Source organism: Rhinopithecus bieti, unplaced genomic scaffold (assembly GCF_001698545.2).
Source record: "Rhinopithecus bieti isolate Rb0 unplaced genomic scaffold, ASM169854v2 scaffold_11110, whole genome shotgun sequence".
Taxonomy (NCBI): domain Eukaryota; kingdom Metazoa; phylum Chordata; class Mammalia; order Primates; family Cercopithecidae; genus Rhinopithecus; species Rhinopithecus bieti.
In genome coordinates, this window is record NW_016806890.1 from 1,420,428 (window position 1) to 1,448,307 (window position 27,880).

General features: G+C 41.3%; 2 protein-coding genes across 2 annotated transcripts in view; one reads left to right on the forward strand and one right to left on the reverse strand.

Annotated features, from left to right (window-relative positions):
* Window positions 1–12,738, forward strand: part of GPLD1 (glycosylphosphatidylinositol specific phospholipase D1) — a 65,815-nt gene extending 53,077 nt beyond the window's left edge. The window contains exons 21-25 of the mRNA XM_017878552.1: window positions 1,519–1,695; window positions 2,079–2,239; window positions 4,856–4,882; window positions 5,008–5,058; window positions 9,410–12,738. Coding sequence (XP_017734041.1) covers window positions 1,519–1,695; window positions 2,079–2,239; window positions 4,856–4,882; window positions 5,008–5,058; window positions 9,410–9,496 — 503 coding nt within the window. The 3' untranslated portion in view covers window positions 9,497–12,738. The remainder of the gene's footprint in view (window positions 1–1,518; window positions 1,696–2,078; window positions 2,240–4,855; window positions 4,883–5,007; window positions 5,059–9,409) is intronic.
* Window positions 12,739–13,320: 582 nt separating this feature from the next.
* The window catches only part of MRS2 (magnesium transporter MRS2), a 21,411-nt gene continuing 6,851 nt past the window's right edge, over window positions 13,321–27,880 (reverse strand). The window contains exons 5-11 of the mRNA XM_017878553.1: window positions 22,622–22,795; window positions 20,472–20,602; window positions 19,216–19,332; window positions 17,476–17,628; window positions 17,117–17,234; window positions 15,891–16,004; window positions 13,321–15,348 (exon numbers count right to left, since the gene is read on the reverse strand). Of these exons, the coding sequence (XP_017734042.1) occupies window positions 15,238–15,348; window positions 15,891–16,004; window positions 17,117–17,234; window positions 17,476–17,628; window positions 19,216–19,332; window positions 20,472–20,602; window positions 22,622–22,795 (918 nt within the window). The 3' untranslated portion in view covers window positions 13,321–15,237. The remainder of the gene's footprint in view (window positions 15,349–15,890; window positions 16,005–17,116; window positions 17,235–17,475; window positions 17,629–19,215; window positions 19,333–20,471; window positions 20,603–22,621; window positions 22,796–27,880) is intronic.

The following is a 27,880-nucleotide window of genomic DNA, read 5'->3' on the forward strand; positions in this document are numbered from 1 at the left end:
AAAAAAAAATAAAAAAAAAGAATGAAGATTTTCTCTCATTTCAACTTTTCTTGATATTTTGGGCTTTCACTCTGAATATTAGCTATTGTACTTTGTTGGCACATTGTTTTCTTAGGAGACATTGTGTTAGGTCAGGTTGTTTACCCTACATCGGAAAGCTCCAGATTGCTGAGCTTTTAAAACACTGTTTCTTATTTCCTACTGTTTTCTAGCTGTTATTTCTGACTGTTGTTGCTGACTCTGCTTTGGGCCCTCAGTGGCTTCTAGTGGACAGTTTCCCGTAAACAAGGCACAAGTTTGTCCGAAAAACCAGGTCAAATTAGCTCAGTTTTACACACAAAACTCAGTGGACGCTGACGTGAGATCATATCCACGCACTGACACTTTGCCAGCGTACGGCAAACTTCTCAGAGGGCCACCAGCCCCGCCAACCCACAGGTGCCATTTATATTTCTGAAATCAAAGCTCTGTTCCAAATAACAAAGTTTGCGGCGAAATTCCAACAACTAGCTTTGAGTTTGTTCAAAATTCATTAATTCAAAAAACACTTTATTAAATACTTGTACAGAACCAAGCACCATGCTAGTTACAGTGGACAGAGAGACAGAGACATGACCCTATTGCTTGTGGAATGGACGCCTGATGCAGGAGACACAGGAGTGAATGCAGAGCGATGCTGCCCTGCCATGGGTATTCGGAAGGCACTGGGCCAGCTCATGTCCACTGTAAAATGCTTACCTGAACTCAGAGGACCTGGGGTCGGGACACAATCACTTGACCGTGTTTTGTGGGCCCCAGCTGTCTGCAGTTCTTGTAGTTCTGCTGCGTTTGTGCCCAGAGCTAAAGTCCCACTGGACTCGGTGTTATGTATGGGAGCACATGGAAGCGCCCTCTGCTCTAGACCAGGGAGGTTAGAAAAGGCTTCCCAGAGGAGAGGACACCTGAGCCAAATTCTGCAGGGTGAGCAGGAGTAGCCAGCAGAGGGATGTGGACGGGGAGCACGGGAGTGTATGCCTCTATTCCAGGCAGAGAGCATATCATGTCCAAAGGCTGAAATTTAACACATAGATTGGGCTGTGGTTTAAGTTCATAATGATGAAGTGTAGGTGAAAGGGTTAATGGCGCTAGAGACCCAAGTGGGAGTCAGATTCTGTAAGGCCTTATGAAGAGTTTGGACTCCATCCAGAGTTCACTTGTGTTTGGATGTGTCAGTCCTGGGGGTGACGTAGGCAGTTTGTGATGTGAGAAAATAAAAAGTTGGTTGTGTGGAGACTGTATTATGGGGATATGACCAGAAAAAAGAATACCTGCCTGGAGGGAAATCACTGAATCTCTCTGGTGTTTGTGCCTTGGTGCCCAAGCTGGTTGTACCTCTCTCTCTGCCGGAGTTGACCAGCCCTGAAACCAACCGTCCTGTAGGATCCCGAGTGATCAGCGTCACTTGAGAATGGGATGCTATTCCGTGTTCTGTAATGCCTTCATTTTTGTGAGGCCAGCAGGAACTGTGGTTCATTTCAGATGATGTGTCTAAGATGGCATTCCTGACCATGACCCTGCACCAAGGCGGAGCCACTCGGATGTACGCGCTCACATCCGACCTGCAGCCTCCACTGCTCAGCACCTTCAGCGGAGACCGCCGCTTCTCCCGATTTGGTGGCGTTCTGCACTTGAGTGACCTGGATGATGATGGCATAGGTAAGAAAGGAACAGGACCCTTTGACAAGAATTGAGTCCCTTTTGCCCAGTGGGTGGATTTCCTAATTGGATCATCTGGGCTCTGCCCTTATAATTGACAGCCCCGTGGCCCAAGGATGTTTAGATAGATCTTGAATCAGGCAAGACCAGAGAGGGAGTTGCACTTCTGGAAGGTGGTAATATGAGAATCACCTGTGGTAATTGCTATTGATGAATGACGTAGGAAACAAAAGCCTTTGCCTTTGCCAGGGTGAAATCACGGCAGGCTAAAGGAGACACGAATATTGTTTGCAGGAGGCTGGGTTAGGATCCAGTAGCAGAACAAGGAAAATATGACAGTGAGGAGTCAAATACTTCCTTCTGTCGGTTTTTATTGTTTACAGATGAAATCATCATGGCGGCACCCCTGAGGATAGCAGATGTAACCTCTGGGCTGATTGGGGGAGAAGATGGCCGAGTTTATGTATATAATGGCAAAGAGACCACCCTTGGTGACATGACTGGCAAATGCAAATCATGGATAACTCCATGTCCAGAAGAAAAGGTAAAGTGTTCTATAAAATTCTATACCTTACTGGGAAAGGATCACTAATCACTGATTCCTTGTTAACTCATGTCCACTATAAAATGCTTACCTGAATTCATACATTCTGGGGTCAGGACACCATCATCATCTGCCCATGTTTTGTGGGCCCCAGCTGCCTGCAGTTCTTACAGTTCTGCAACATTTGTGCCCAGAGCTAAAGTCCCACCGGACTTGGTGTTATGTAGGTTCCTGGTCACACAGCCTCCCACTGCTTGGTTAGGCACTCACAGCATAGAAGAAAGAAAACAGGCCATGGCCAATGGAGTTTCTCTTTTTAAAATAGAGACGGGTTCCTGTTCCACTGCCCAGGCTGGAGTGCCGTGGTGTGATCATGGCTCACTGCAGCCTCAAACTCCTGGGCTCAGGTGATTCTCTTGTCTCAGCCTCCTGAGTAGCTAGGACTACAGGTATGTGCCACCACACCCAGCTAATCTTTTTATTTTTTGTAGAGATGGAGCCTCACTATGTTGCCCAGGCTGGTACTGAACTCTTGGGCTCAAGCAGTCCTTCCACCTGGCCTCTCAAAGTGCTGGGATTACAGGCATGAGCCACCATGCCCGGCCAGCCACTGGAGTTTCATTAAAACGGCCTGTCTTTTGCTTTTTGTTTCATTTCTTTGTTTATTCCTGTTTTGGGTGAGTTTCCTTAAGTTACATTTCCTGAGCCTAAAACATTTGGCCATTATTTAAATTTTTTTTTTTTTGAGATAGAGTCTGGCTCTGTCACTTAGGCTAAAGTGCAGTGGCAGGGTCTCGGCTCACTTCAACCTCCTCCCAGGTTCAAGCCATTCTCCTGCTTCAGCCTCCCAAATAGCTGGGGCTACAGGCATGCGCCACCACGCCCGGCTAATTTTTTGTGTTTTTAGTAGAGACAGGGTTTCACCATGTTGGCCAGGCGGCGATTACAGCCCAAAGTGCTGGGATTACAGGTATGAGCCGCCACACCCCACCTATTTAAAAAATTTTTAAATTATTTTTTAAATTGCAAAATTAGTGAAAGTTTACTATGAAAATTTTAGAAAATACAAAATGTACAAAGAAGAGAATTAAAAATTATCTACCTAAAATTCCACTCTGCAGAGCTAATACCTATTTACCTTTAGAGCGGATCCTGCTAGTATTTTTCCTATGACTTTAATTACTACCATTTATTGTGTATTTAGTATGCATATGCTAAGAACTGTGTATCATTTAATCCACATAAAAGTTATGAAATTAATATTATGCCAATTTACAGATTAAAACAATTAAAGATCTTAGCTGAGTGTGGTGGCTTACACCTGTAATCCCAGCACTTTGGGAGGCTGAGGCAGGAGGATCCCTTGAGCCCAGGAGTTCAGGACCAGCTTGGGCAACATAGGGAGACCCTGTCTTAAAACAAAAAAATTAAAGATCAGAGAGGAAGTTTATTCAAGGTTACACTACTAGGAAGGACGTGGCACAACAGGAATTTGTACCAAGATCTGATTCTAAAGCCTACCCGTAAGTATTACACTATGTGTGTGCATATTTTGGTTGACAATTGTGATCCTATTGTGCATAATTTGTGCATAATTTTGTAACTTTTTTTTTTTTTTAATGGAGTCTCACTCTGTCATCCAGGCTGGAGTGCAGTGGCATGATCTCGGCTCAGTACAACCTCCTCCTCCCAGGTTCAAACGATTCTCCTGCCTCAGCTTCCTGAGTAGCTGGGACTACAGGCGCACACCACCATGCCCAGCTAATTTTGTATTTTAGTAGAGACGGGGTTTCACCATATTGGCCAGGCTGGTCTTGAACTCCTGACCTCCAGTGATCCGCCTGCCTCGTCCTCCCAAAGTGCTGGGATTATAGGCATGAGCCACTGCGCCTGGCCTTAACTTGATTTTTTTTTTTTTTTTTACCTACCAATATGCCAACAACATTTTCTTATGTTATCTGATATTCTTATATAATACGATATTTACCAACTGATGAGTATTTTATCTACAGATAAAATAATTTACCCATTATTTAAGTAACTATTAGTCATTTGTGCCATTTCCAATTTTCACTGTTTTAAATAATATGGTAAATAGTCACATAAACATTTTTCTACATCTGGTTAATTGTCTGACCTGTATTTCTATAAGTAGAATTTCTGGGGTCAAAGGGCATGCACATTTGTAAGGCTAATCAAGAAATGTAGAAATGAGGCCGGGCGTGGTGGCTCATGCCTGTAATCCCAGCACTTTGGGAGGTCGAGGTAGGCAGATCACCTGAGGTCAGGAGTTCGAGACCAGCCTGGCCAGCATGGCGAAACCCCCTTCTACTAAAAATACAAAAAAATTAGCCAGGCGTGGTGGTACACGCCTGTAATTCCATCTACTCAGGAGGCTGAGGCGGGAGACTTGCTTGAACCTGGGAGGCAGAGGTTGCAGTGAGCTGAAATCGCGCCACTGTACTCCAGCCTGGGCTACAGAGTGAGACTCTGTCTCAAAAAAAAAAAAAAAAAAAAAAAAGGGGAAAGGGGGGTATAAGGGTATAATTAAAATTGATTTTAGAAAAGCACACAAACAGTAATAACATTGTCTCTCTTCTCAATTTTTTTCTTCAGGCCCAATATGTATTGATTTCTCCTGAAGTAAGTATCCCTTGAAAGACTGAAGAAAGAAAAATTACCAAAACAATGCCCCTTGGCTTATTTTAAACAGATAAAGTATTGTGCTGTGTTCTCCAAAGTCCATTAACAGACAGCATGTTTTGCAGGCCAGCTCAAGGTTTGGGAGCTCCCTGATCACCGTGAGGTCCAAGGCAAAGGTGAGCCCCAGGACTTCATTTCATTGACGTTTATTTTAGTACTAAGGGTGGGATTTGGTGGTCTCACTTCTAGGTTTATTTCAGATTTTATTTTTATTTGAAAAGGAGAAGAATGCACAAAAAGAAAGTAACATTCACATATAATCCCATCACTTCCTTGGTGGAAAGTTTCCCTTTTTACTCTTCCTGTTTTATCCTCTACAGCAGGGTTTGGGGCCAACTCGTCTGCCATCTAATTTTGTAGAGCCATAAACTAAAAATGTCAGCTCATGTTGAAATGGTTGAAAAGAAATCAAAACAGAATGTTTTGTAACATATGAAGTTTAAATGACATTGAAGTTGCAGTGCCCACACAGCTGTAGTGGAACACAGCTGGGCTCATCTGCCTTGGACTGCCCATGGCTGCTGTCGCGCTGCAGTGGCCTGAGGGGTTGCTTTGGAGACTGATGCCTCACAAAGCCTAAAGTATTTATTATCTGGCCTGTTCCCCAAAATTGTTTGCTGGCCCTTGCCCTAGAAGATAACCATTGTTAATATTTTGCTATTTTCTTCCAGACTTTCAGAGTTATTTACTTATTTATTTATTATTTTTTATACAGAAGCTTGCTCTGTTGCCCAGGCTGGAGTGCAGGGGTGCAAATTCGGCTCACTGCAACCTCCACCTCCCAGGTTCAAGTGATTTTCCTGCCTCAGGCTCCCAAGTAGCTGGGATTACAGTTGCCCACCACCAGCCCCAGCTTTTTTTTTTTTTTTTTTATTTTGTAGAGATAGGGTTTTGCCATATTGTCCAGGCTGGTCTGAAACTCCTGGCCTCAAGTGATCTGCCTGCCTCTGCCTTCCAAAGTGCTGGGATTATAAGCATGCGCCACCGCACCCGGCCCAGAGTTTTTCAATGACTTTTTTTTTTTTTTTAAGTCAGGGTCTGGCTCTTGTCACCCAAGCTGGAGTGCAGTGGCATGGTCTTGGCTCACTGCAACCTCTGTCTCCTGGACTCAAGTGATCCTCCAACCTCAGCCTTCTGAGTAGCTGAGACCACAGGTGTGTGACACCATTCCACGCTAGTTTTTGTGTTTTTAGGAGACAGAGTTTTACCATGTTGCTCAGGCTGGTCTTGAACTCCTGGACTCAAGTGATCCACCCACCTTGGCCCCCATTTTTTTGGCTATTACGGACAATGGCATAGTGAGCATTGTTGTACCTATCTGTAGCTTTTTATAATTGAGCAAATACCCCACAGGTAGAATCTTAAAAGTAGGATTGCTAGATCTAAAAGTGTACACATTTTAAATTTCGGTATGGCAGATTAAAAAGTTTAACCTTGGCTGGGCGCGGTGGCTCACACCTGTAATCCCAGCACTTTGGGAGGCCGGGGTGGGTGAATCACCTGAGGTCAGGAGTTCCAGACCAGCCTGGCTAACATGGTGAAATCTCGTTTCGACTAAAAATACAACAAATAGCCGGGTGTGGTGGCGCATGCCTATAGTCTCAGCTATTCGGGAGACTGAGGCAGGAGAATCGCTTGAACCTGGGAGGCGGAGGTTGCAGTGAGTTGAGATGGTGCCACTGCACTCCAGCCTAGGCGAGGGAGCAAGACTTTGTCTCAAAAAAAAAAGAAAAGAAAAGAAAAGAAAAGGGCTGGGTGCGGTTTTCTCACGCCTGTAATCCCAACACTTTGGGAGGCCAAGGCGGGCAGATCACGAGATTAGGAGATTGAGACCATCCTTGCAAACACGGTGAAACCCCGTTTCTACTAAAAATACAAAAAAGTTAGCCGGGCGTGGTGGCAGGCGCTTGTAGTCCCAGCTACTCCGGAGGCTGAGGCAGGAGAATGGTGTGAACCTGGGAGGCCGAACTTGCAGTGAGCTGAGATCGCGCCACTGCACTCCAGCCTGGGCAACAGAGCGAGACTCCGTCTCAAAAAAAAAAAGAAAACAAAAGTTTAACCTTAAAATACACCTCTAAACCACCGATTGCATTCATCCATTTATTTTAGGTTATGACACTGTATAGAACTGTGCTAGGCTATAAGAGATAAAAACAGAGAAGGCAAAGTCCCTGTTCTTGAAAATAAGATTTATATACATGGAAAGTCAAATAAAATGCAAATTAGTATAGGATTAAATGCTAATGAGTAGCATGAAGAATAAGTCTTAACAGTGGGTTGAAGGGCTGTGGAAGCCTTCATAGATTTGTATATATAAAACTATGTCTGTAAGACTTGGTAAGTGCTGTGGACCTGGAAGGTGGGAGAAGGAAGAGGATTAGAAAAAATTGTGGTGAAACTGCCCTCTAGTGGCCAATAATTTAAGTGACCCATTTACAGGCAGGTCTAAAAATGTAGGATTTAACCACACAACAGAAAGATGGTTATTAACTTTTTGGGAAGATTCTCAGAAGGTCTGATCACAGGAAGCCTTTATATCACAAGCTTGGCTTATATTTAAAATTTTATTCATTTCAAAAATTAGGCATTATCAAGAACCCATGTATTATAATATAAACTATACATATATCAACTATAACTTACATCAATTGAGAGTAGTGGTATATACCGATTATCTAAAAGTAATTTATATTTTATTCCTGTTTGTAAAACTATGCAAATGCACCTTCCTAATTATTGTTCACCTGGGTTGGTGTTAAAATTACTTCACTTTTCCAGCACATACCTGAGCTTGGGGGCATTTTTGAGCACTCTGGGCGTAAAGATAAATTAGATGTTGTGTTTCAAAAATGGGCATTGACAATCAGAGGATGAGCAGAGTGGCCTTTTTCTAAGATTTGGGTACAAGTTATGTTCTGAAGACTCCTTCCTTTCTGTGGCATAAGAGCATTCAGTAACGAAATTAGTCGTAACAAACTAGAATTAGGATTCAGTTCTGAAACTTCTCACAGGGCTGCGTTCCATCAGCTCAGGAGCCTCAGCAAAGCGGTAACTGAGTGTGTAGTGAGTAGTGTTGTATCAAGCACCTGTGAGATAGACAAATAAATCTGAGACACGGTCCCAGCCCCACGTGCTTGTAGTCTAGGTGGGAAAATACAACAGGCCCACGAGACCATCCAGGTTGGTATATGATGACCACGAGCCAAAGGAGGTCAGACAGCAACTGCAGCGGAAGTCTCTGCTGGTGGAGTCAGGGAAGGACCTGCAGAGATTATGGGCCCGGAGCTGCATCTGGAAAAATGACTAGACTCTGACAAAACAGAGAGAAGCCGAAGGCCAGGCAAATTTAGTAAATGTGTAATTCCATAAATTGGGAAAGAGAGGGAGACTAAATTACCGTTTGATTCCATTTTCTTAAGTGTAGATTTTCCCTGTTGATTGACACTGGGGTATTAAGGGATAAGATAAGCACAGGGCTAAGCATAGTGTTTGACCCATGGTAACACCTTAACAAATTTTAGCTATGATTATTATTTCTGGATTTCATGAGTAGTTTTCAAAATTAAATAAGAAACTGTCATACCCTGCTCTGACCAAAATACTGTCAGCCGGTTTGATCACCCGTACCTCATGTGCCAGCTTTGGTTCAGAATAACTTTTGTCCGTTTCCACAAATCAAATCCAACCTCGAAGTATGAAGATTTGCCACCACTGAAAATGTTTAAAAGACCCAGGCATGGTGGCTCACACGTGTAACTTCAGCACTTTGGGAAGCCAAGGCGGGTGGATCACTTGAGGTCGGAAGTTCGAGACCAGCCTGGCCAACATGGCGAGACCTCGTCTCTACTAAAAATACAAAAATTATCCAGACGTGGTGGCACATGCCTGTAATCCCCACTACTCGGGAGGCTGAGACATGAGAATCGCTTGAACCTAGGAAGCAGAGGTTGCAGTGAGCCAAGATCGCGTCTCTGCACTCCAGCCTGGGTGACAGGGCACAACTTTGTCTCAAAAAAGAAGAAAATGTTTTAAAAACTTGTAGCAGGTTTTGAAGGCAATTCTGAAAAATGGGTCCTAAAATGTTTTAAGCAGCAGGGTAGGTGGGAGGTGCGCTAAACACATTGGCAAAGCCAGTTTCTGGGGGAACTCCTTATTATTCAAGATATGTTTTCCACATTGTACCAGAACTAAGCATGCACTGCCATACTTCTCCTTTATGATTTATGTGCCAAAATAGGGATTGGGGTAAGCGTCCTTAGCTGTGATCTTCAGAACCTATAGATGTGAGAAAGTGGTCTGCAAACGAAGGGAAAGTGGCATTTGAGTTTAAGCCAGGGGCAGGGGATCTGGCCAGTGTCTTACTCATCTTTGTATTTCTAGAGCATAGCACGATGCCTGGACTACAGTAGGAACTCAACAGATGTTATGAATGAGCCATGAATTCTGTCTGTCATTTGTCTCCTACAGAATCAAGTCGTCATTGCTGCTGGAAGGAGTTCTTTGGGAGCCCGACTCTCTGGGGCACTTCACGTCTATAGCTTTGGCTCAGATTGAAGATTTCACTGCGTTTCCCCACTCTGCCCACCTCTCTCATGCTGAATCACATCCATGGTGAGCATTTTGATGGACAAAGTGGCACATCCAGTCGAGCTGTGGCAGATCCTGATAGATGTGGGGCTCCTGGGAGTAGGGACACACACCAACAGCCACACTTTCTGGAAATCTGATATAGTAAATATATGACTGCACCAGGAGTATGTGAAATATCAGACACACACTGCTCATTCATGTCTCCTTCCACAGTTTATTTCCTCGCTCCCTTTGCATCTAAACCTTTCTTCTTTCCTAACTTTTTGCCTATAGTCAGACCTGCTGTATCACCTATTTCCTCTTCCTCTTGAATGTCTTTCCAGTGGCTGGAAGGGTCCCTCTGTGGTTATCTGTTAGAACAATCTCTGTACACAATTCCTCCTAAAAACATCCTTTTTTAAAAAAAGAATTGTGCAGCCATAAAAAAAGAGCAAGATCATGCCCTTTGCAGGGATATGGATGGAGCTGAAGGCCATTAACCTTCATAAACTAATGCAGGAACAGAAAACCAAATACTGCATGTTCTTACTTGTAAGTGGGAGCTAAATGAGAACACGTGAACACATAGAGGGAAACAACAAACACTGGGGCCTATGAGAGGATGTAAGGTGGGAGGAGGGAGAGATCAGGAAAAATAACTAATGGATACTTAGGGCGATGAAATAATCTGTGTAACAAACCCCTATGACACACCTTTATGTATGTAACAAACCTGCACTTCCTGCGCATGTACCCCTGTACTTAAAAGTTACAAACAAAATTGAACTTAAAAATAACAGATTGGTGGCCCATGCCAATCAACGTATAATAGAAAGCATAGTATACAGAAAAAAAAAAGAAAGAAACTGAGGGAGGAAAAATAGTACAGAGAAAAGTATGGGGGGGAGAGATAACCACATTCCAAATCACTTGTGACTTAGTCCTTTTTAACTTTTATTTTAGGTTCAGGGGTACATGTGAAGGTTTATCTTTTCTGTTCCTCCTACTCCTACCCCCTTCCCCGCTCAAGTAGACCCCAGTGTCTGTTGTTTTCTTTGTGCTCAAAAGTTTTTATAACTTAGCTCCCGCTTATGAGAACATGCTGTATTTGGATTTTGGATTTCTGTTCCTGTGTCGTGCGTTAGTTTGCTAAGGATGATAGTCTTTTTTTTTTTTTTTTTTTTTTTTTTTTTTTTTTTTTGGGATGGAGTCTTGCTGTGTTGCCCAGGGTGGAGTACAGTGATGCGATCTCAGCTCACTGCAACCTCCGCCTCCCAGGTTCAAGTGATTCTCCTGCCTCAGCCTCCCAAGCAGCTGGGACTACAGGTGCAAACACTACGCCCGGCTAATTTTTGTATTTTTATTAGAGACGGGGTTTCACCATGTTGGTCAAGCTGGTCTCAAACTCCTGACCTCAGGTGATCTGCCCACCTTGACCTCCCAAAGTGCTGGGATTACATGCATGAGCCACAGGACCCGGCCGATAATACTTTCTTAATGAGGATTAATGCCTTTTCAGCATTTATATAGTGAAGGACAAATACAAAAACCAAGAATTACACCCTTCTGTGCTCTCCAATGCTTTTGTAGGATGGGTTGGTCTAACACCTAAAGAAAGAGCCTACTGACACTGCTTTGTTTTAAGCCATCTCATGAGAGACCTTTGTCGCATTAGATTACAACTTGTGCCAAAAGAACTAGAGGAAAAAGATGTGGCCTGGGCCACAGGCTACTGTAAGGGCTGGAGAGGAAAGCAGGTGTTGGCCTCACTTGTTCCTGGGCTGTTTAAATAGGATGGATTTCATTTGCCAGTCCTGCAGTGTGGCACATTTAAGGGAAAGGAATGTATCATAGGATTTCAGTTTCAGTAAATATTAGCGGGCATTATCTATAAACAGTAACTAGTTTGTGTTAAATTGGGAAGAACCTTTCTTCTGCTACTGGTGAGATGATACTAAAAGCAGGAGAAAATAACAAATGAGAAGAGCCCGTCTCCTCTCAGCTTCTGTCAAGGCAGAGTAGAGATTGGTGAAAAGGGGACAGGAAGAGGAACCCAGCTGAAGAATGGGAAGGTAACAAGAACATCAACAGGCACATCCCTAGAGAGCATCTCTGGGTCACTCTCAGGATGACCTCATTTTTCTTTAAGAGGTACATGTGCTGGCTGCATAGTAACTGCACAGCAAAAGCACAAGGAAGCACCATTTGGTTTCATTTAGGTACAATTATTGGTAGCCCAACCTATCTGAAGAGTTACTTTTAATTAAAAGGATGATTATTTTTAGGAGACCAGAAATTACTTAGTTGTATTCACTTATGAGTTGAGCAGTTTGGTAGAGCAGACTTTAACACGACACTTCAGTAAAGGGATGTTTTTCTCAGTACTGGATCTTTTCATTAGACAGATGCATTTATATAAAGTGTCAGTGTTTTTATGCTTCACTAAATGAAGCCTGTGCTTAAACATGACCATTATTTACCTCACGATTTACATTTTTCTCAATGCCTGAATACACCCAATAGCAAGCACCAGGTGGAGGTTAAGACCCACAAAAATGGAAGTTTCCTTTCAAGTTTATGGGACATTTAACCATGCTAACCCCACTGTCAAAAACAATGTAAATTATACTCCTACTGTAAAAGGTCAACTGATATGGCAGGTATGTAAAAAACCTGGCATACAGGAAAAAATTAATGCATGACAGTCTGTTAATATGCAGGACACATATTATCCTGATATGTGGATTAAATTTTCATTCCACTAAGTATTAACTATAGTTTTAAGCATTGATTCTGCTTAATAACTAAAATGTAAAGACCTTACCTTGTAGGGTTATACTTTCTCATTAACAGAAATCTGAACTTAACACAAGTTTAATTCAAATTTATCTTTATTTCAAGATATCAGAAGACATTTACATATTTGCATTTTCTGTCTTCCTACTATCTGTGTATGTAACAGCTTTTCTCAAGGCTTCAAGATAGGAATTGTTTTATGCCTTTGTATCACAGACCTAAGAGACCAAAATTATTTGAAGATGGAGTGGGGACAAAACTGGGGTCTCTGCAGTTCCTACTCCGTATACCATCCATTAGCTCACCTCTGTAGGTATTACTAAAGTAATGAGAGTAAGTCCTAAATCCAAAGTGCAACTTTAATACTGCAGTTCCAAACAGTAAAGCTGTATACAACTCTTGGAATAACTCAGCAAAATAAACAGCTTTTTTTTTTTTTTTTTGAGGCGGAGTTCTCGCCGTCGCCCGGGCTGGCAGTACTGTGGCCGGATCTCAGCTCACTTGCAAGCTCCGCCTCCGGGTTCACGCCATTGCTCTCTGCCTCAGCCTCCGAGTAGCTGGGACCTACAGGCGCGCCGCCACGTTCGCCTGGCCTAGTTTTTGTAATCTTTTAGTGAGACGGGTTTCACCGTGTTAGCACAGGATGGTCTCGATCTCCTGGACCCGGTGATCCGCCCCCCTTCTCGGCCTCCCAAAGTGCTGGGATTACAGGCTTGAGCCACCGCGCCCGGCCATAAACAGCTTTTTAATATAAAATTGGTTAGTGCTGCTTATCAGTCTATGTTCATGAAGAATAAAGTGTTAAGAGCATCCTCAAATGACACCTATTGTGCCCACATTTGTTTAGGGGCCTTCCAAAGACAAAGAGGTACCACACCCTGTACTCGACATGCTCGACAGGTGATCTGATTGCTTGCTCACTCATGTAACCCAGTGTTTGGTACCCACTTTCAAATAGTAATTAATGTGCTCAGTCCATTTTAGTTCAAAATTTAAAACCAAGGAACTTCATATATTTTTGGCATAAGCTGATTTATTATTTATGAGAACTTTAATATAAGAAGCCTCCTGCAATCACAAAAGTGGAACTAGTTGACATTTGGAAATCATACTTGATATAACCACCTTCAGGAATTCTATAAACCACTAGCAACTTCCCTTTATCAGACTTATGAGGTAGTTACATTATTTTTCCTTTTATTGACACGATTCATCAAAAAATTATTTTACCCAAGCTCATAAACTAAGTCAATAAAACTGCAAGGAAAAATGACCAAAATTCTATCTTTTGCCTGATCTTAGTCAAATCAAATGTTGCCCTCTGGGATTCCAATTCTTCACGTCACAGTTAAGTAGTACTTATTATGTATTTTACAGTGATAAGACCTAAAATAGCAGCAGTGTGCTCTGAGTGTGCCAAAAGGGTACCCTGTGAAATCTAAGTATTATCAAATATAATCTTAAAAATCCTAAGAGATTCATAACGCTAGAGGGTGCTATAAGAGATTCATAACGCTAGAGGGTGCTATATGTTCACACTCCAACAAGCACACCATGACGCATGTTCCTGACCCACAGTGTGGTTGGTGCACAGGGGCCACTGCATGCTCAAGTCTAGCCCAGCCTGTTCTGTGCCATTCTGTTCTCCAGCTTCCCTCTGATGGCTTCCCATGACCACACACAGGACTGGGGAAACCTTACTTGTACTTCATCTGTTTTCTTCCAAATCAGCTATGGAAGTAACATTTTTATTCCTATCAATCACCAAACCACCTGAAAAATGGACTCTTAAACTTCCTCATATGACATCACATTAGGGTAATCATATACCCTCAATATCAGGGTAAGTGTATTTCTTTTGTTATCACATTTGTAGTGCAAGAGCTGGACACTGTAGAATCTTCCATGCACACTACTTTGGGAGGCTTAACTAATGTTCTAGTACATAACTATTTAACCTCCAGAAAACATTTTAAAAGGTAGGTAGGATGTTAAAGAGGATGGCAGCTTTCAGGCTTACAAATATTAGCCATTTGTTTTAAACCCCCGTCTCTGTGGAAATGAGAAGATACCACAGTTCTAACATTTAGTCACCCTCATGTTTTAGGAAGCTCATCTGTCGGCTTCTGAGGTGTAGGCGTATAGATTAGCAGGGCAATACACATTTTTCTTTTTGGGGCAGGGCAAGGGTGATATCTAAAAATCTACTTTAAAAATCAATAAATGGACAAAGTGCTACAAAACAGTAACAGAATGGAAATACTTCCTTTCAACTTTACTTCCAAAGGCTCTAATTACAGAGAGCAAAGAAAACTAGTCTCAGGGGTTGAGAACGTGAAATCTTGATTAGGCATCCATACGATGGTGATATTAAATTATTTCTTTTATTCACCTTTTATTTAAAAAAGGGGGCAAATACAAGAAAATAAGGTTATGTCAAAGTTTGGTTTTTAAAGCTCAAACTTCCAGAGTTTGTTGTAAGGTTAATAGAATGCTAGTTTTTTAGTCACCTGAGAATCAGGAAATTCATATGAACGTAATTCCCTATACTAAGGACTATAGCTACCTATGGGCTTGTCAAGTTCCTATGCTTCATTCAGCATGAAATTGCACTTTTCTTGATATGTATAAATTAAATAAAGTCTATACAACTGTCTGTGCTTGTGTTGCCTCTTACCACATCTATAAAAACAGCATTGAAAGTTTGTAGGAAATAGAATTTTGGCCTTTTACAAAGCAAATACTTTGTTTCTTTAACTCAGAATTCCGGAAATGCAATCCAGTTCTGGTATTGTGACTGCCAAAATATTTTTGTTTTCAAACATTAATTTTTTTCAAGTGTGTGACTCTATACAAGAAAATAATAAAAACAGTATCAGAAGTTTCCTGTGACTACCATAAAAAAAACTTCAGTATCCACGGGGCTGTTCCTAACGGTTTGTTAGGATGCTCCTTCCTGATCCAAGTCCATCCAGCCTGAGGCTGTTTTTCAATTCCATGCTTCTATCTGCCAGAAGACTCTTTTTAGGTAAAGAGGCCATCTAAATAAAGCAGAAATATCAATTTTAGTATCTTTTTAAAAGTCACTAGTAAAATGATATATTATGTAACTACTCAATGAAGAAAGGACTATAAGCAGTATCAGTGTCTTAAGTATTTATTCCAGTGGTGTCTTCAAGTACAAAGAAAATGGAGGTGAGTTTTCTATCTTTTCTTATGAGAACATTATAAATGTTTCCTATATTTCCATTTGGTTATGACAGAACCTTACACCAGAATTACTAACATCTGTTTAAATGTATGTTTGTCAGAGAGTTCTACAGAAATTATATTTCTAACGTATTTATTGTGTTAGGCAGTGTGCTAGTAAGTGCTTTACACATATTATCTCAATTAATTCTTCGCATAACCCTATGAAGCAGGTAATACCGACTTAACAGACAGATAAGGAAACTGAGGGAGGTTTGAGAAAGCAACTTGCAAGGGTCATAGTGCCTGTGACAACTTAAGCCCAGACGCTCTGACTTTAGGGCCCATGACCATAACCCTTCCGCAGTACTGCCGTGAACCATATCCTTCATACCATAGGAGGCAATGGAGCTTCCAGCTGTCGTCCAAGGAATGAAAGCAGGCGCCTCCAGATGAGGCCACTTCCCATGAACATAATCCCTGTAATCAGCCAAAAAATTCTGTGGTCCTAAAAGAGAACACACAGTTCATTTCAATCGCAAAACGTAAGGTTCCTTAGAAGATTCCCTGAACTGTTATTGTCCCAGAGTTTGAAAGCCTTATGTTATTTGTACAGCTCTTTCCCATAGAAAGGAACTAAGAAACAAGTGCCTTGATACCCACAGAATAAATCAGGAGAAGAGCATGATTTAAAAGGTTTTAAATATTTTAAAATCATCTATATGCCAAATGTACTGCTTTACTTTGTGTTTCTTTCCAGCCTTTGTTACGTGCATACACATCTTAATAGTCATGATGCTAGAGGACATGCAATTTAAGGTCTTTGCTTATATCCACAGTTCTCAAACTGTGAGCTGATGTGCCCTGGGCACCACAGCACCTCAGAGTATTTTAAAGTTTCAAGGGAAATAACACAAAAGAATCTGTAATATAACAAAAGAAATTTGTCTACGGATACTGTGAAAAAATTACTAAGACACTAAGGGCATCGTGATCCAAGAAAGTGTGGGAACCTCAGACTTAGAATAACATTCTTCCTCACCATTTTCAGAATGGTAATACTTTTGCAGCACACTGTTTTTAGCTGATGTACACAATCACAGAATTTAAATGTAATCTCTCACAAGGAAGGAATCCCATTCACAGCGATGCTGTTAGTTGGTTATCATTGGCTCCAGTGATTAGAGCTCACTTCTTCAAAGACAGCCTGTTACACAACTCATCAGCTATCACTGATGGAGACGCATGTCGCTTATTGAGCAGAAATCTGCCTCCTTTTTTGTTGTTGCTGAGATGGAGTCTTGCTCTTCACCAAGGATGCAGTACAGTGGCGCAATCTTGGCTCACTGCAACCTCCGTCTCCCTGATTCAAGCGATTCTTGTGCCTCGGCCTCCTGAGTGGCTGGGATTACAGGTGTGCGGCACCATGCCCAGCTAATTTTTGTATTTTTAGTAGAGATGGGGTTTTACCATGTTGGTCAGGCTCCTGACCTAAAGTCTCGAACTCCTGACCTAAAGTGATCTGCCTGCCTTGGCCTCCCAAAGTGCTGGGATTACAGGCGTGAGTCACCGCGCCCGGCCAAAACCCCTCAAGTTTTAGAAATAATAATACATTCTCACCTCTTCAAGGGAAGATTCCAAATTCATTCCAAAAGCAACTCCCATTAGTCCAAAGAGCGAAAGAGAGAAGGTTCCCATGGTCAGCTGTAGATTCAACCTCATCATCACGTTACGGTGGCTGGAGAGGAGAACACCTATTCAGATTAGAAGGACCCACTAACTATATAGAGCACATTCATCAAATCTACTACAGACCACATGGATGAAACCTACACATCAAAAAAAAAAAAAAAAAAAAAGACTTTAATGTAGTAAAGATGTTGATGGCATAATTCCTCACAAAATGATACTTCCTTAAAAACTTTATCTTATAATTATTTTATTAAAAAAACTTACTGTTTTATATAATGCTTTCTTACCTGTCCAGATTGATGAAAATAATACTTTGTGAATCATCAATCAGCACCCTCAGCTCCCGAGCTGCATTGGAGAGATCGTCAGCCAATCGGTAGTAGTTTTCCAACAGCAACTCCATCTCTTCTGCATGGTCAATCCCAGCACTGCTCTTTTCACTTCAATTAAAAGAGAAAATAATTAACATACCCCAACATATGTATCATATACTTAGTAACAAAAACTTCCTAAATTAGTATATAGCATTCAGCTACCAGTGGACAAGCTAGCCTTTGTCTTGCCTTTTTTTTTTTTTTGAGATGGAGTTTCGCTCTGCTCCCAGGCTGGAATGCAGTGGCGTGATCTCGGCTCACTGCAACCTCTGCCTCCCGGGTTCAAGCAATTCTTCTGCCTCAGCCTCCCCAGTAGCTGGGACTACAGGCGCGTGCCATCATGCCCGGCTAATTTTTGTATTTTTAATAGAGACAGGGTTTCACCATACTGGACAGGCTGGTCTCGAACTCCTGACCTTGTGATCTGCCCGCCTCAGCCTCCCAAAGTGCTGGGATTACAGGCATGAGCCACAGGGTCCGGCTGCCTTTGTCTTTTCTATAGTTGTGGCCAATCTGTAAGTAGCTATGTCAACTGATCCTAAACACTTTACAGATTAAATTGAGGACAGAGGTTCCATCCTTATGTAGACTAGTTGGTGTCACTATATTACATGGCCCCAATCCAAGAGATTTTTATGTGGATACATGCTGCCAGTAATAGGAAAATCCAGATATGTGAATGCAGATGAATAGTGCAAATCCAATACCACTGTTGGGTAAAACAAAATCCACAACTAAAAATATCAAGACCATTTCCTTTTGAGGTGTGTGTTCCTTTTGAGGTGTGTCCATAATGTGATTTCATATAAAGAAAATGTTTTTGAATGATATCAATAATAACTTTGCTCCCCTACCCTACCAAGAAGGATAAGGAGGAATTAAGTACTCTGAAGAGGTACTTGTTTCATAAAGCATATTAGAGACAGGCTGAAAGACTGGCCTAAGCAAAGCAAACAAGAGTTTCTGCTACCATACCTATCTGCTATCTACCAAATGTTATATAGCCCCCTTTATCTTATTATTTCCTTATCAGGATATAAATAACCAATTTTTCAAAGTGCTTTAAGAAAATCTGTACAGACTGAGGAAACTAAACTCATTACAAAGATGTATTAATTTCTGATATTGCTCTAGAAAGACAAAAACAAAATATTTGGGTATTTAAAAGTAAACATTTAGCTGGAATGCACAAGAAGCATAAACAATTTCTAAATTCATAAAAGACAAAAGGTTTATAACATTTTCATTAGACTGAACTTACATAATTCATGTTAATGCTGCACTCATGTATTTACCCCACTTTTTCCCTCCCCCATGTAAATGTCCCCCTCACTTTGCTTCCTAGGTAAGTTATTTTGGTAGATGTATGTGCCAATCTGGTGGTCAGTCCCTTGAATATAAAGGTAACTGTGTGTTTATATTCACTGCACGTCAGCAGTGTTGGGTATGCAGTATGCATACTCATATAATTACACTGAATTAGATACGATACTCTATCTGGGGAAATACTCTATCTGGAAACTGGGGATGAAAATCTCTATATTCTCTAGGCCAGAAAAATGTTATATTCTGTAATGAAAAGTCACCTTGAAGTGGAAAAGGCAAAATATTTACTCTAAGGAAATAAATAACAAAGTATAATTATATACTTACAAGACTTGCGGGTCGCTCCATTTTGATAGACAGAGCTCTTCTAGCAACTCTTCCTCATCCAAGATCTCCAAAATTGACTCTTTGAAAATTTTAATATCTGTTTCTAACTCTGATAGACTATAAGAATAGATACACAAAAATGATCAATAGAATAAACTTATAAAACATTTCATAATAGTTTTAGAGTATCTTATCAAATATATTATCTTATACATTCACGCTAAACAATGACTTATTAAAAAAAAAGGGTGAGTATTTACCAGGCAAATTAAGAATCAATTTGGCCAGGAGTGGTGTCATGCCTGTAATCCTAGCACTTTAGGAGGTCAAGGCAGGAGGACTGCTTGAGCTCAGGAGTTTGAGACCCTCCTGGACAACACAGTGAGATCTTGTCTTCCAAAAATTTCAGAAAATTAGCTGGGCATGGTGGCGTGTGCCTGTAGTCCCAGCTACTTGGGTGGTGGAGGTGGGAGGATTGCTGAAGCCCAGCAGGTTAAGGCTGCAGTAAGCTGAGACTGCACCACTGCATTCCAGCCTGGGCAACGGAGTGAAACCGTGTCTCAAAAAAACCCACAAAAAACCCAAATCAAATCTAAATTAATTGGTCAAATTATCAGTGATATAAATTTCCTCATACATTATTTATCTCAGAAACATAAATTGCTTGTGAATTTAAGATTTTTGGTTTGGGAATTAGTTTTATTCTTAATCAATGTGGCAGTGATAATATAGAACAGACTAGTTACTCTTAACTGATAAAAACACTCCAACATTTTTGGACAAGAAACTACTGACTCAAGAATTTTAAATATTAATTATTGAAGGGATTTCGGGAGTACAACTCCTGAGAGCATGTTCATTCTATTTATGATACATATAAAATATTGTTATTAAATTCTGAAAGGCATTATGATTTTAAAAAGAACAACATGGACTTTGAATCTGGATTTAGATCTGCCATTTACTAGCCACATAATTTTAGGCAAGTTACTCAAACCTCAGTTTTCTCTCTTCAAAATGAGGACAACATCAACTATTGACTAGGTGATGAGATGAGATCACATACGGAAAAGAGCCTTACATAACATTTCATGCAAAGTATCTTTTCAACAAACATTAGATTGTGTGCTCCTTTTAGCTCAACTTCCCACCCAGGTTACTTTCATACTTTCAAAAAAGTTATGAAACACAATGTTAATAATTGATTTTAAGATATTTGTCTCCAACTCCCAATGTGATACATCATCCATATTTACCTTTTGCCATTCTGTAGTAAAATGTGCAGTTTGCTTCTGTCTACAGAAGAATGTTTGGGGTCCACCAAAGCGTCTAAGGTCTCAAGGATCAGTGGCTGCAAAATGCTAAGTTTCCCCTGAAGGGTGTTGATCTAGATAACAACATGACCTTTCATAAGAATTAAAACAATCTTTTTAGAATATTCAGGATCAGCGAATCCTCTGATTAAATACAGAAATCTGTAGTAGCTTGAAATGCTGGTAACATTTCAGAACATAGTCAATTCTAGAATGCCTGTTCCAGATGATTCAAAAACTAGATCTTCTGGGTTCAAAGAACCATGTGTGATGTTATCATTAGGCACAGATTTGGCTGACAAGGAGCTAACTCTCATAAGAGTCTTTCTCCTATAGACACTCATTATGAAGTAATGAGGGATTAAGTAAAATAAAATCTGCTATTCTATTATTAAAACACAAGCTTTCAGTAATACCTGTGTTCTCTGTATATAGAATATGGTTCAAAATTCCTGCAAAGCTCTTTGAAAATAAAAACTTGAGCTTTAAAACATAAACATATGAGAGTAAAGTCAAAAATACACTATTTAGGTTGACACAAGTATGGTTTGATATTCAGCAGGTATGCACTAATCCTGCTATATAGTTCTTAAAATACTGAAACACTTCCATACTAGTTGGCAAATAGCATATACTAACTAAATCAGGCAGTAAAACTGATGACGTAAATTACAGCATATAGTCTTTATCTCAGAAGCACAATTACTGTGAAACTAAGATTTTTTTAATTTGGAAACGAGTCCAGAGTCACAGTGCTCTCCTGACATGTTGTCTATTTCGTGCGTCTCCAGAGGAACTGCTTCTGGGTTAAGAAGTCCTTGGGTGGGAGGGAAGGCTGGACACCCAAATAGGCAGACCACATTTTTTAATCTAAGAGGTATCGAACCCTCTGCTCAGCAAGGTGTGGACTCAGGTAGTGGTTGGGGAGGCTGCTGAGGGTCACAGATAGGTATTTGTGAGGCATATCTACTCATGGTATGTCTTGGTGCCTCAGGTGGGTCTGGGGAGCTTTCCCTTGTTCAAAAACTTATCCTTTTTGAGTGGCAGCTGGTCTTGCTTCTATGTAGTGTTGTTTCATAAGGGAATCTTCCTGGGACCCCATTTAAAGGAAGAAGAATGTGTATCCCAGCAGACATCCTGAACTCCCTCTCTATTCTCCCCACAGCCAATCTCTAGGCAGGAGACCCATGCCAGCCCAGCCCCTCTCCTCCCCGTCCTGCTCCCTTTGAGATCCTTGCCTTTCTCCTAACAGCATGAGCTCCTGAAAGCTTACCCAGCCTGTGGAGCCCATCACTTACTACTGTTTACATCTTTCTATCTTCTGCTTTCCCCCTGCTTGGTAACTGGGCTCCCACTACTTATCATCTCCCTGGCTGGTGCTAGCTGGTGCTCATTACCCCGAGCAGGAAGTGTAGCCATCTCTTCTTTCAGAGCAAGGCAGACAAAAGAGAAGTGTGCCAGGTTCACCCAACCCAATGCACCTCATGTCCTCTCTACCCTCTTCTCCTCCTCCCACTCTGGTTAGTATGCTCCCAGCACCAACTCTTGCATGTAGCCAGTTCCTGAACAGTACCATCCTGACTAACGGGGGAAGAAAAGATAACGAAAGATTTGTGGGGTCAGGAAAGCAGAGAACTACCCTTGTTCAGAGCCTGACAGGAGTCTCAGACATCTAAGGACTCTCAAAGGAGGAGTCACTGGAAGAACTGGGCATGATTCCTATGTCAATCAAGGTCTCAAAGATGCATCATTTACCTGACTCAAACAAAGGACCATACAAACAAATCGAAAAATGACTTGATGAAATGATTTAATAAAATACGTATCACATGTAAAGCATTTTCATAATATACACAGTCTTAGAGAACAAAATAGAATGCACTTAAACCCCTAGAGTCTTTAGTTCTATTTGATTGGGTCATAAAGTATAAGAATTAAGTGATATCTCCATGTAAGAGCCTTAGAGATGACTTCTTCCGGGGCAGGATGTGGTCAGGGGACATGCCATTGAAACAATACCCCAACTTGTCTTCCCACTCAATGACATTTCAAAATCAGAATAAACCCAAAAAGCTAAACAAACACAGACTTACCCAATATTGCAGGAGTGCTTCTATAGCTCTAAACTCAAAAGGTAAAGGGTATGTAACGAGTTGACCCTCTCCAGACAACTGTGAAGGGAGTTCCCGGAACAGCCATTGCTCTAAGTTTAAATTACGATAATCTAATATCAGAAGACACTCCGGAGTTATCACAGCTTTCAAATACTGTTTAAAAAAACAAACAAACAAAAAATATAAATATGTAAGTGTATATATAACACATGCATGTGTATACATATATATGTATACAAACATATGCGCAAATTGTAGAGCTATAGGAAAAAAGAACATTCATAAAATATGGTTTAATACTTTACTAATTTTGGATTAAGACTAAACCAAATCAGTGTTCATTTTGTTTTTCAAAAAAATCAAGGTTTTTTTGTTTCAAGAGAAAGGAAACTTAAAAAATAAATGTCTGGATACTGCTAACTCACTCTCAATAAAATTGGAATTATTCACATAATTTATATATTTACTAAGACTTCTGGGGTAATCATGGAAAAAAACAAAAACAGAAAGCTGGGCATGGTGGCTCACACCTGTAATCCCATCAATTTTGGAGGCTGAGGAAGGTGGACCATGAGGTCAAGAGATCGAGACCATCCTGGCCAACATGGTGAAACCCTGTTTCTACCAAACAATACAAAAAATTAGCTGTGGTGTGGTGCCCACACGCTGTAGTGCCGCTACTTTAGAGCTAGAGGGGCAGGATGAGAAGTCGCTTGGAACCTGAGAGGGTGGAGTTGCAGTGAGCTGAGAGTCACGCCACGTGCACTCCAGCCTGGCGACAGAGTGAGACTCGTCGTCTTTTTGGATTTGAGAAAAAAAAAAAAAAAAAAAAAAAAAAAAAAGACAAAAAAAAAGAAAAAAAAAAAAAAAAAAAAAGACAAGACAGATAAGAAGAATCGAAGTGATGCAGTAGAAAATGCCATACTGCGCCAAGGTTATTTATTAGAATATCAATCCATCCCCATCAATGGCATACGCAATTGAGTTTCTATCACAGGAATTGGGGAGAAAAACGGCATTTAAGGTTCATGATGCGAACCAAAAAAGAAGCTCGCGATGCCAAGACGAAGGCCTAAGTCATAAGAACCAAAGCTGCGGAGGCATCGACGCGCTACGCTGACTTCAAACTATGACTACAAGGGCATACAGGTAAGCCGAAAACAGCGGCATGTAGCTGGTACCAAGAACAGAGGATATAGACCAATGGGAACAGAACAGAGAGTCCCGAGAAAATAATACCTGAGCCCCACATCTACAGCCATCTGATCTTTGACAAAAGCGCGTGAGAGCAGAACAAGAAATGGGAAGAAGGTAGTTCCCTATTTAAATAAATGGTGCTGGGAAAGTGGCAGTCATGAAGTAGAAAGCTGGAAACTGGGATCGCGTTCCGTTCACTCCTTATACGAAAATTAATTCAAGGTGGATTAGGACTTGAAATGTTGAGACCTAAATACCATATAAAACCCTAGAAGAGAGAGACCTAGTAGTAGCGATTGCGTAGGAGCGAGTGAGGCATGGGCAAGACTGATGTCTAAAGACGAGCCAGAAGAAGCGAACGCAGCAGAGAAGCCGAGAGAGGTGACAAATGGGATGCTGAATTAAACGTAAAGGAGCTGTCGGACAGCGAAAAGAAGACATACCATATCAGAGGGTGAAACAGGCAAGCCTACAGAAAATGGGAGAAAAATTTTTGCAATTACTCACTCGGACAAAGGCGCTAAATATACACAGAAATCCACAAAGGAACTCCAAACAAAATCTTACAAGAAAAAAACAACCCAATCCAAAAGTGGGCAAAGGATAATGAAACAGACATTTCTCAAAAGAAGACATCATACAGCCCAACAGACACATGAAAAAAAGGCTCATACATACTGGCATCAGGGAGAGATGCAAATCAAAACCACAATGAAATACCAATCTCAACACCAGTTAGGAATGGGCAACATTAAAAGAGTCAGGAAACAACAGGGGCTGGGACGAGGATGTGGAGAAATAGGAAAACAACTAGTATTACACTGTTGGGGGATTGTTAAACTAGTTGCAACCATTATGGAAAACAGTATGGCTATTCCTCAAGGATCTAGAAATAGATAGTACCCATATGACCCAGCCATCCCACTACTGGGTATATACCCCAAAGGATTATAAATCATGCTGCCTATAAAGACATATGCACCCGTATGGTTAGTGCGCACTATTTCACAATAGCAAAGGACTTGGAAATCAACCCAAATGTCCATCTGTGACAGACTGCATAAGAAAAATGGGCACATATACACCCATGGAAATATTATGCAGGCCATAAAAAAAACGGATGAGTTTGCGGTCCTTTGTAGGACCATGGATGCAGACTGGAAACCATTCATTCTGTAGCCACAAACTATCACAAGAACAGAAAACCAAACCACCACCATGTTCTCACTCAATAGGTGTGGGGAACTGAACAATGACATCACTTGGACTCGGAAGGGGAACAATCAACACATCGGCAGGCGCTATCATGGGGGAGGAGTGAGGGGGAGGATTGCACTGGGAGTTAATACCTGATGATAAAATGACGAATTGCATGGGTGCTGGCGAGTTGATAGTGTAGCACACCAATAACATGCACAAGATATACATATGATAACAACCTGCACGTTTTGATGCACATGTACGCGTAGAACTTAAAGATATAAATAAAAAAAAAAAAAAAAAAGAAAGAGTACAAAGGTCTTCCTAAAAGTCCAGTATTGAGTAGACTTTAGAAAAGATTTAGTTTCAATCATTTTAAATTAGTTCTGGGCACTAGAAATTTCCTTTTAAACCAGCACTAAAGCATATAAACCAAATCTGAAATTGAGATAAAACATAGCCTTACTACTCTAATTTAGAACAGTATGAAATTAGAAATTTATCTAAAATACTGGTATCTTTTATATTAAAAGTAGATAAAGGTAGCCACTTTATCAGTGATATAGAAATTAGAGATAATTTTCTACTTTTACATTTTTCCAACATTCTATCATGAATTTTTTTTTTTTTTTTTTTTGGATTAGAGTCTTGCTCTGTCACCCAGGCTTGAGTGCAATGGTGCAATCTTGGCTCACTGCAGCCTCCATCTTCAGGGTTCAAGCTATTCTCCTGCCTCAGCCTCCTGAGTAGCTGGAATTACAGGCACCTGCCACCATGCCCGGCTAATTTTTGTATTTTTTAGTAGAAACGGGGTTTCACCATGTTGGTCAGGCTGGTCTTGAACTCCCGACCTCAGGTGATCCACCCTCCTCGGACTCCCAAGGTGCTGGGATTACAGGTGTGAGCCACCACACCCAGCCTCATGAAAATTTTTATACAGAAAAGTTCAAAGATTGCAGTTAACACCATATACCCACCAGTTAGATTATATAATTATCACTCTGCTAAATTTGCTTTTTCACATACCTGTCTGCCTCTCCATGAAAGAGACACTGTTTTGAAGAATGCTAGCTACTGATCCCAAGAGTAAAGAATATTTCTGGAGAAAATCACTTGGGAGAAGACTGCTTCCATTTTTGATAAAGTATTTCTTATTTACTTATTTATTTTTAGAGATGGGATCTTGCTGCATTGCTCAGGCTGGTCACAAACTCCTGGTCTCAGGTGACCCTCCCAATTCAGCCTCCTGAGTAGCTGGGACTAAAGGCACATGCCACCACTCCTGGCCCATTTTTTATTATTTTGATTAATTCTAGAAAATGAACAAAATCTGCTATCAAAGACTCTTTGAAGAAAGAAAGTCTCATATCCACTACAAGGTCAATACCATTGAGTCCTGTGTCTCTTCATCTATTTTTTTTTTTTTTTTTTTTTATGTACTTATTTATTTGAGACGGAGTCTTGCTCTGTCACCCAGGCTGGAGTGCAGTGGCCGGATCTCAGCTCACTGCAAGCTCCGCCTCCCGGGTTCACACCATTCTCCTGCCTCAGCCTCCCGAGTAGCTGGGACTACAGGCGTCCGCCACCTCGCCCGGCTAGTTTTTTTGTATTTTTTAATAGAGACGGGGTTTCACTGTGTTAGCCAGGATGGTCTTGATCTCCTGACCTCGTGATCCGCCCGTCTCGGCCTCCCAAAGTGCTGGGATTACAGGCTTGAGCCACCGCGCCCGGCCTCTTCATCTATTTTTGAACCTAAACATTAGCCCACCAAAATAACTGATATCCACATTAACTCTGAATCACTAAAGAAAGTCAAATTATATTTGGCGTGCTCTGAATAGGTAGGGGAAAATACAATATATTTCGGAAAGTTTTCCATTAAAAAAATTTAAATTGGCCAGGCCCAGTGGTTTACACCTGTAATCCCAGCACTTTGGGAGGCAGAGGCGGGCGGATCACCTGAGGTCGGGAGTTTGAGACAGCCTGACCAACATGGAGAAACCCCGTGTCTACTAAAAATACAAAATTAGCCAGGTGTGGTGGCACATGTCTGAAATCCCAGCTATTCAGAAGGCCAAGGCAGGTGAATTGCTTGAACCTGGGAGGCGGAGGTTGTGGTGAATGGAGATTGCACCATTGCACTCCAGCCTGGGCAACAAGAGCAAAACTCCATCTCAAAATAAATAAATAAATAAAGGCTATAAAATTTAACGTGTATTCCTGTGCTACTTAGAAAGCCAGAATACGTTTTTGGTAGCTCAGGTTATGCTATAATTACATGTAACTGTACACAATTGGAAATATATCTGTTACAAATCAGGATTGTCTTATCCAGAACTAGAGAGTAAATCCCAACTGTGAGAATGAACACCACAGTCAGAGGTTTTTCAACTTAAAATACAGCAGTGTTATTCCTATTGAACATGTGCATATAATCCATGTAACATGAGTTCTACTCATACTAGCATAAAGCTATAAAATATCCTATGTTTCATGTAGCTGCTTTTATTCCAAACTTACTTTTAACCTAGATACTGATCAAGATAGTCAGAAGGTAGGCCAGGCGCGGTGGCTCACGCCTGTAATCCTAGCACTCTGGGAGGCCGAGGCAGGCGGATCACGAGGTCAGGAGATCGAGATCATCCTGGCTAACAAGGTGAAACCCCGTCTCTACTAAAAATACAAAAAATTAGCCGGGCGCAGTGGCGGGCGCCTGTAGTCCCAGCTACTTGGGAGGCTGAGGGCAGGATAATGGTGTGAACCTGGGAGGTGGAGCTTGCAGTGAGCGGAGATCGCACCACTGCACTCCAGCCTGGGTGACAGAGTGAGACTCTGTCTCAA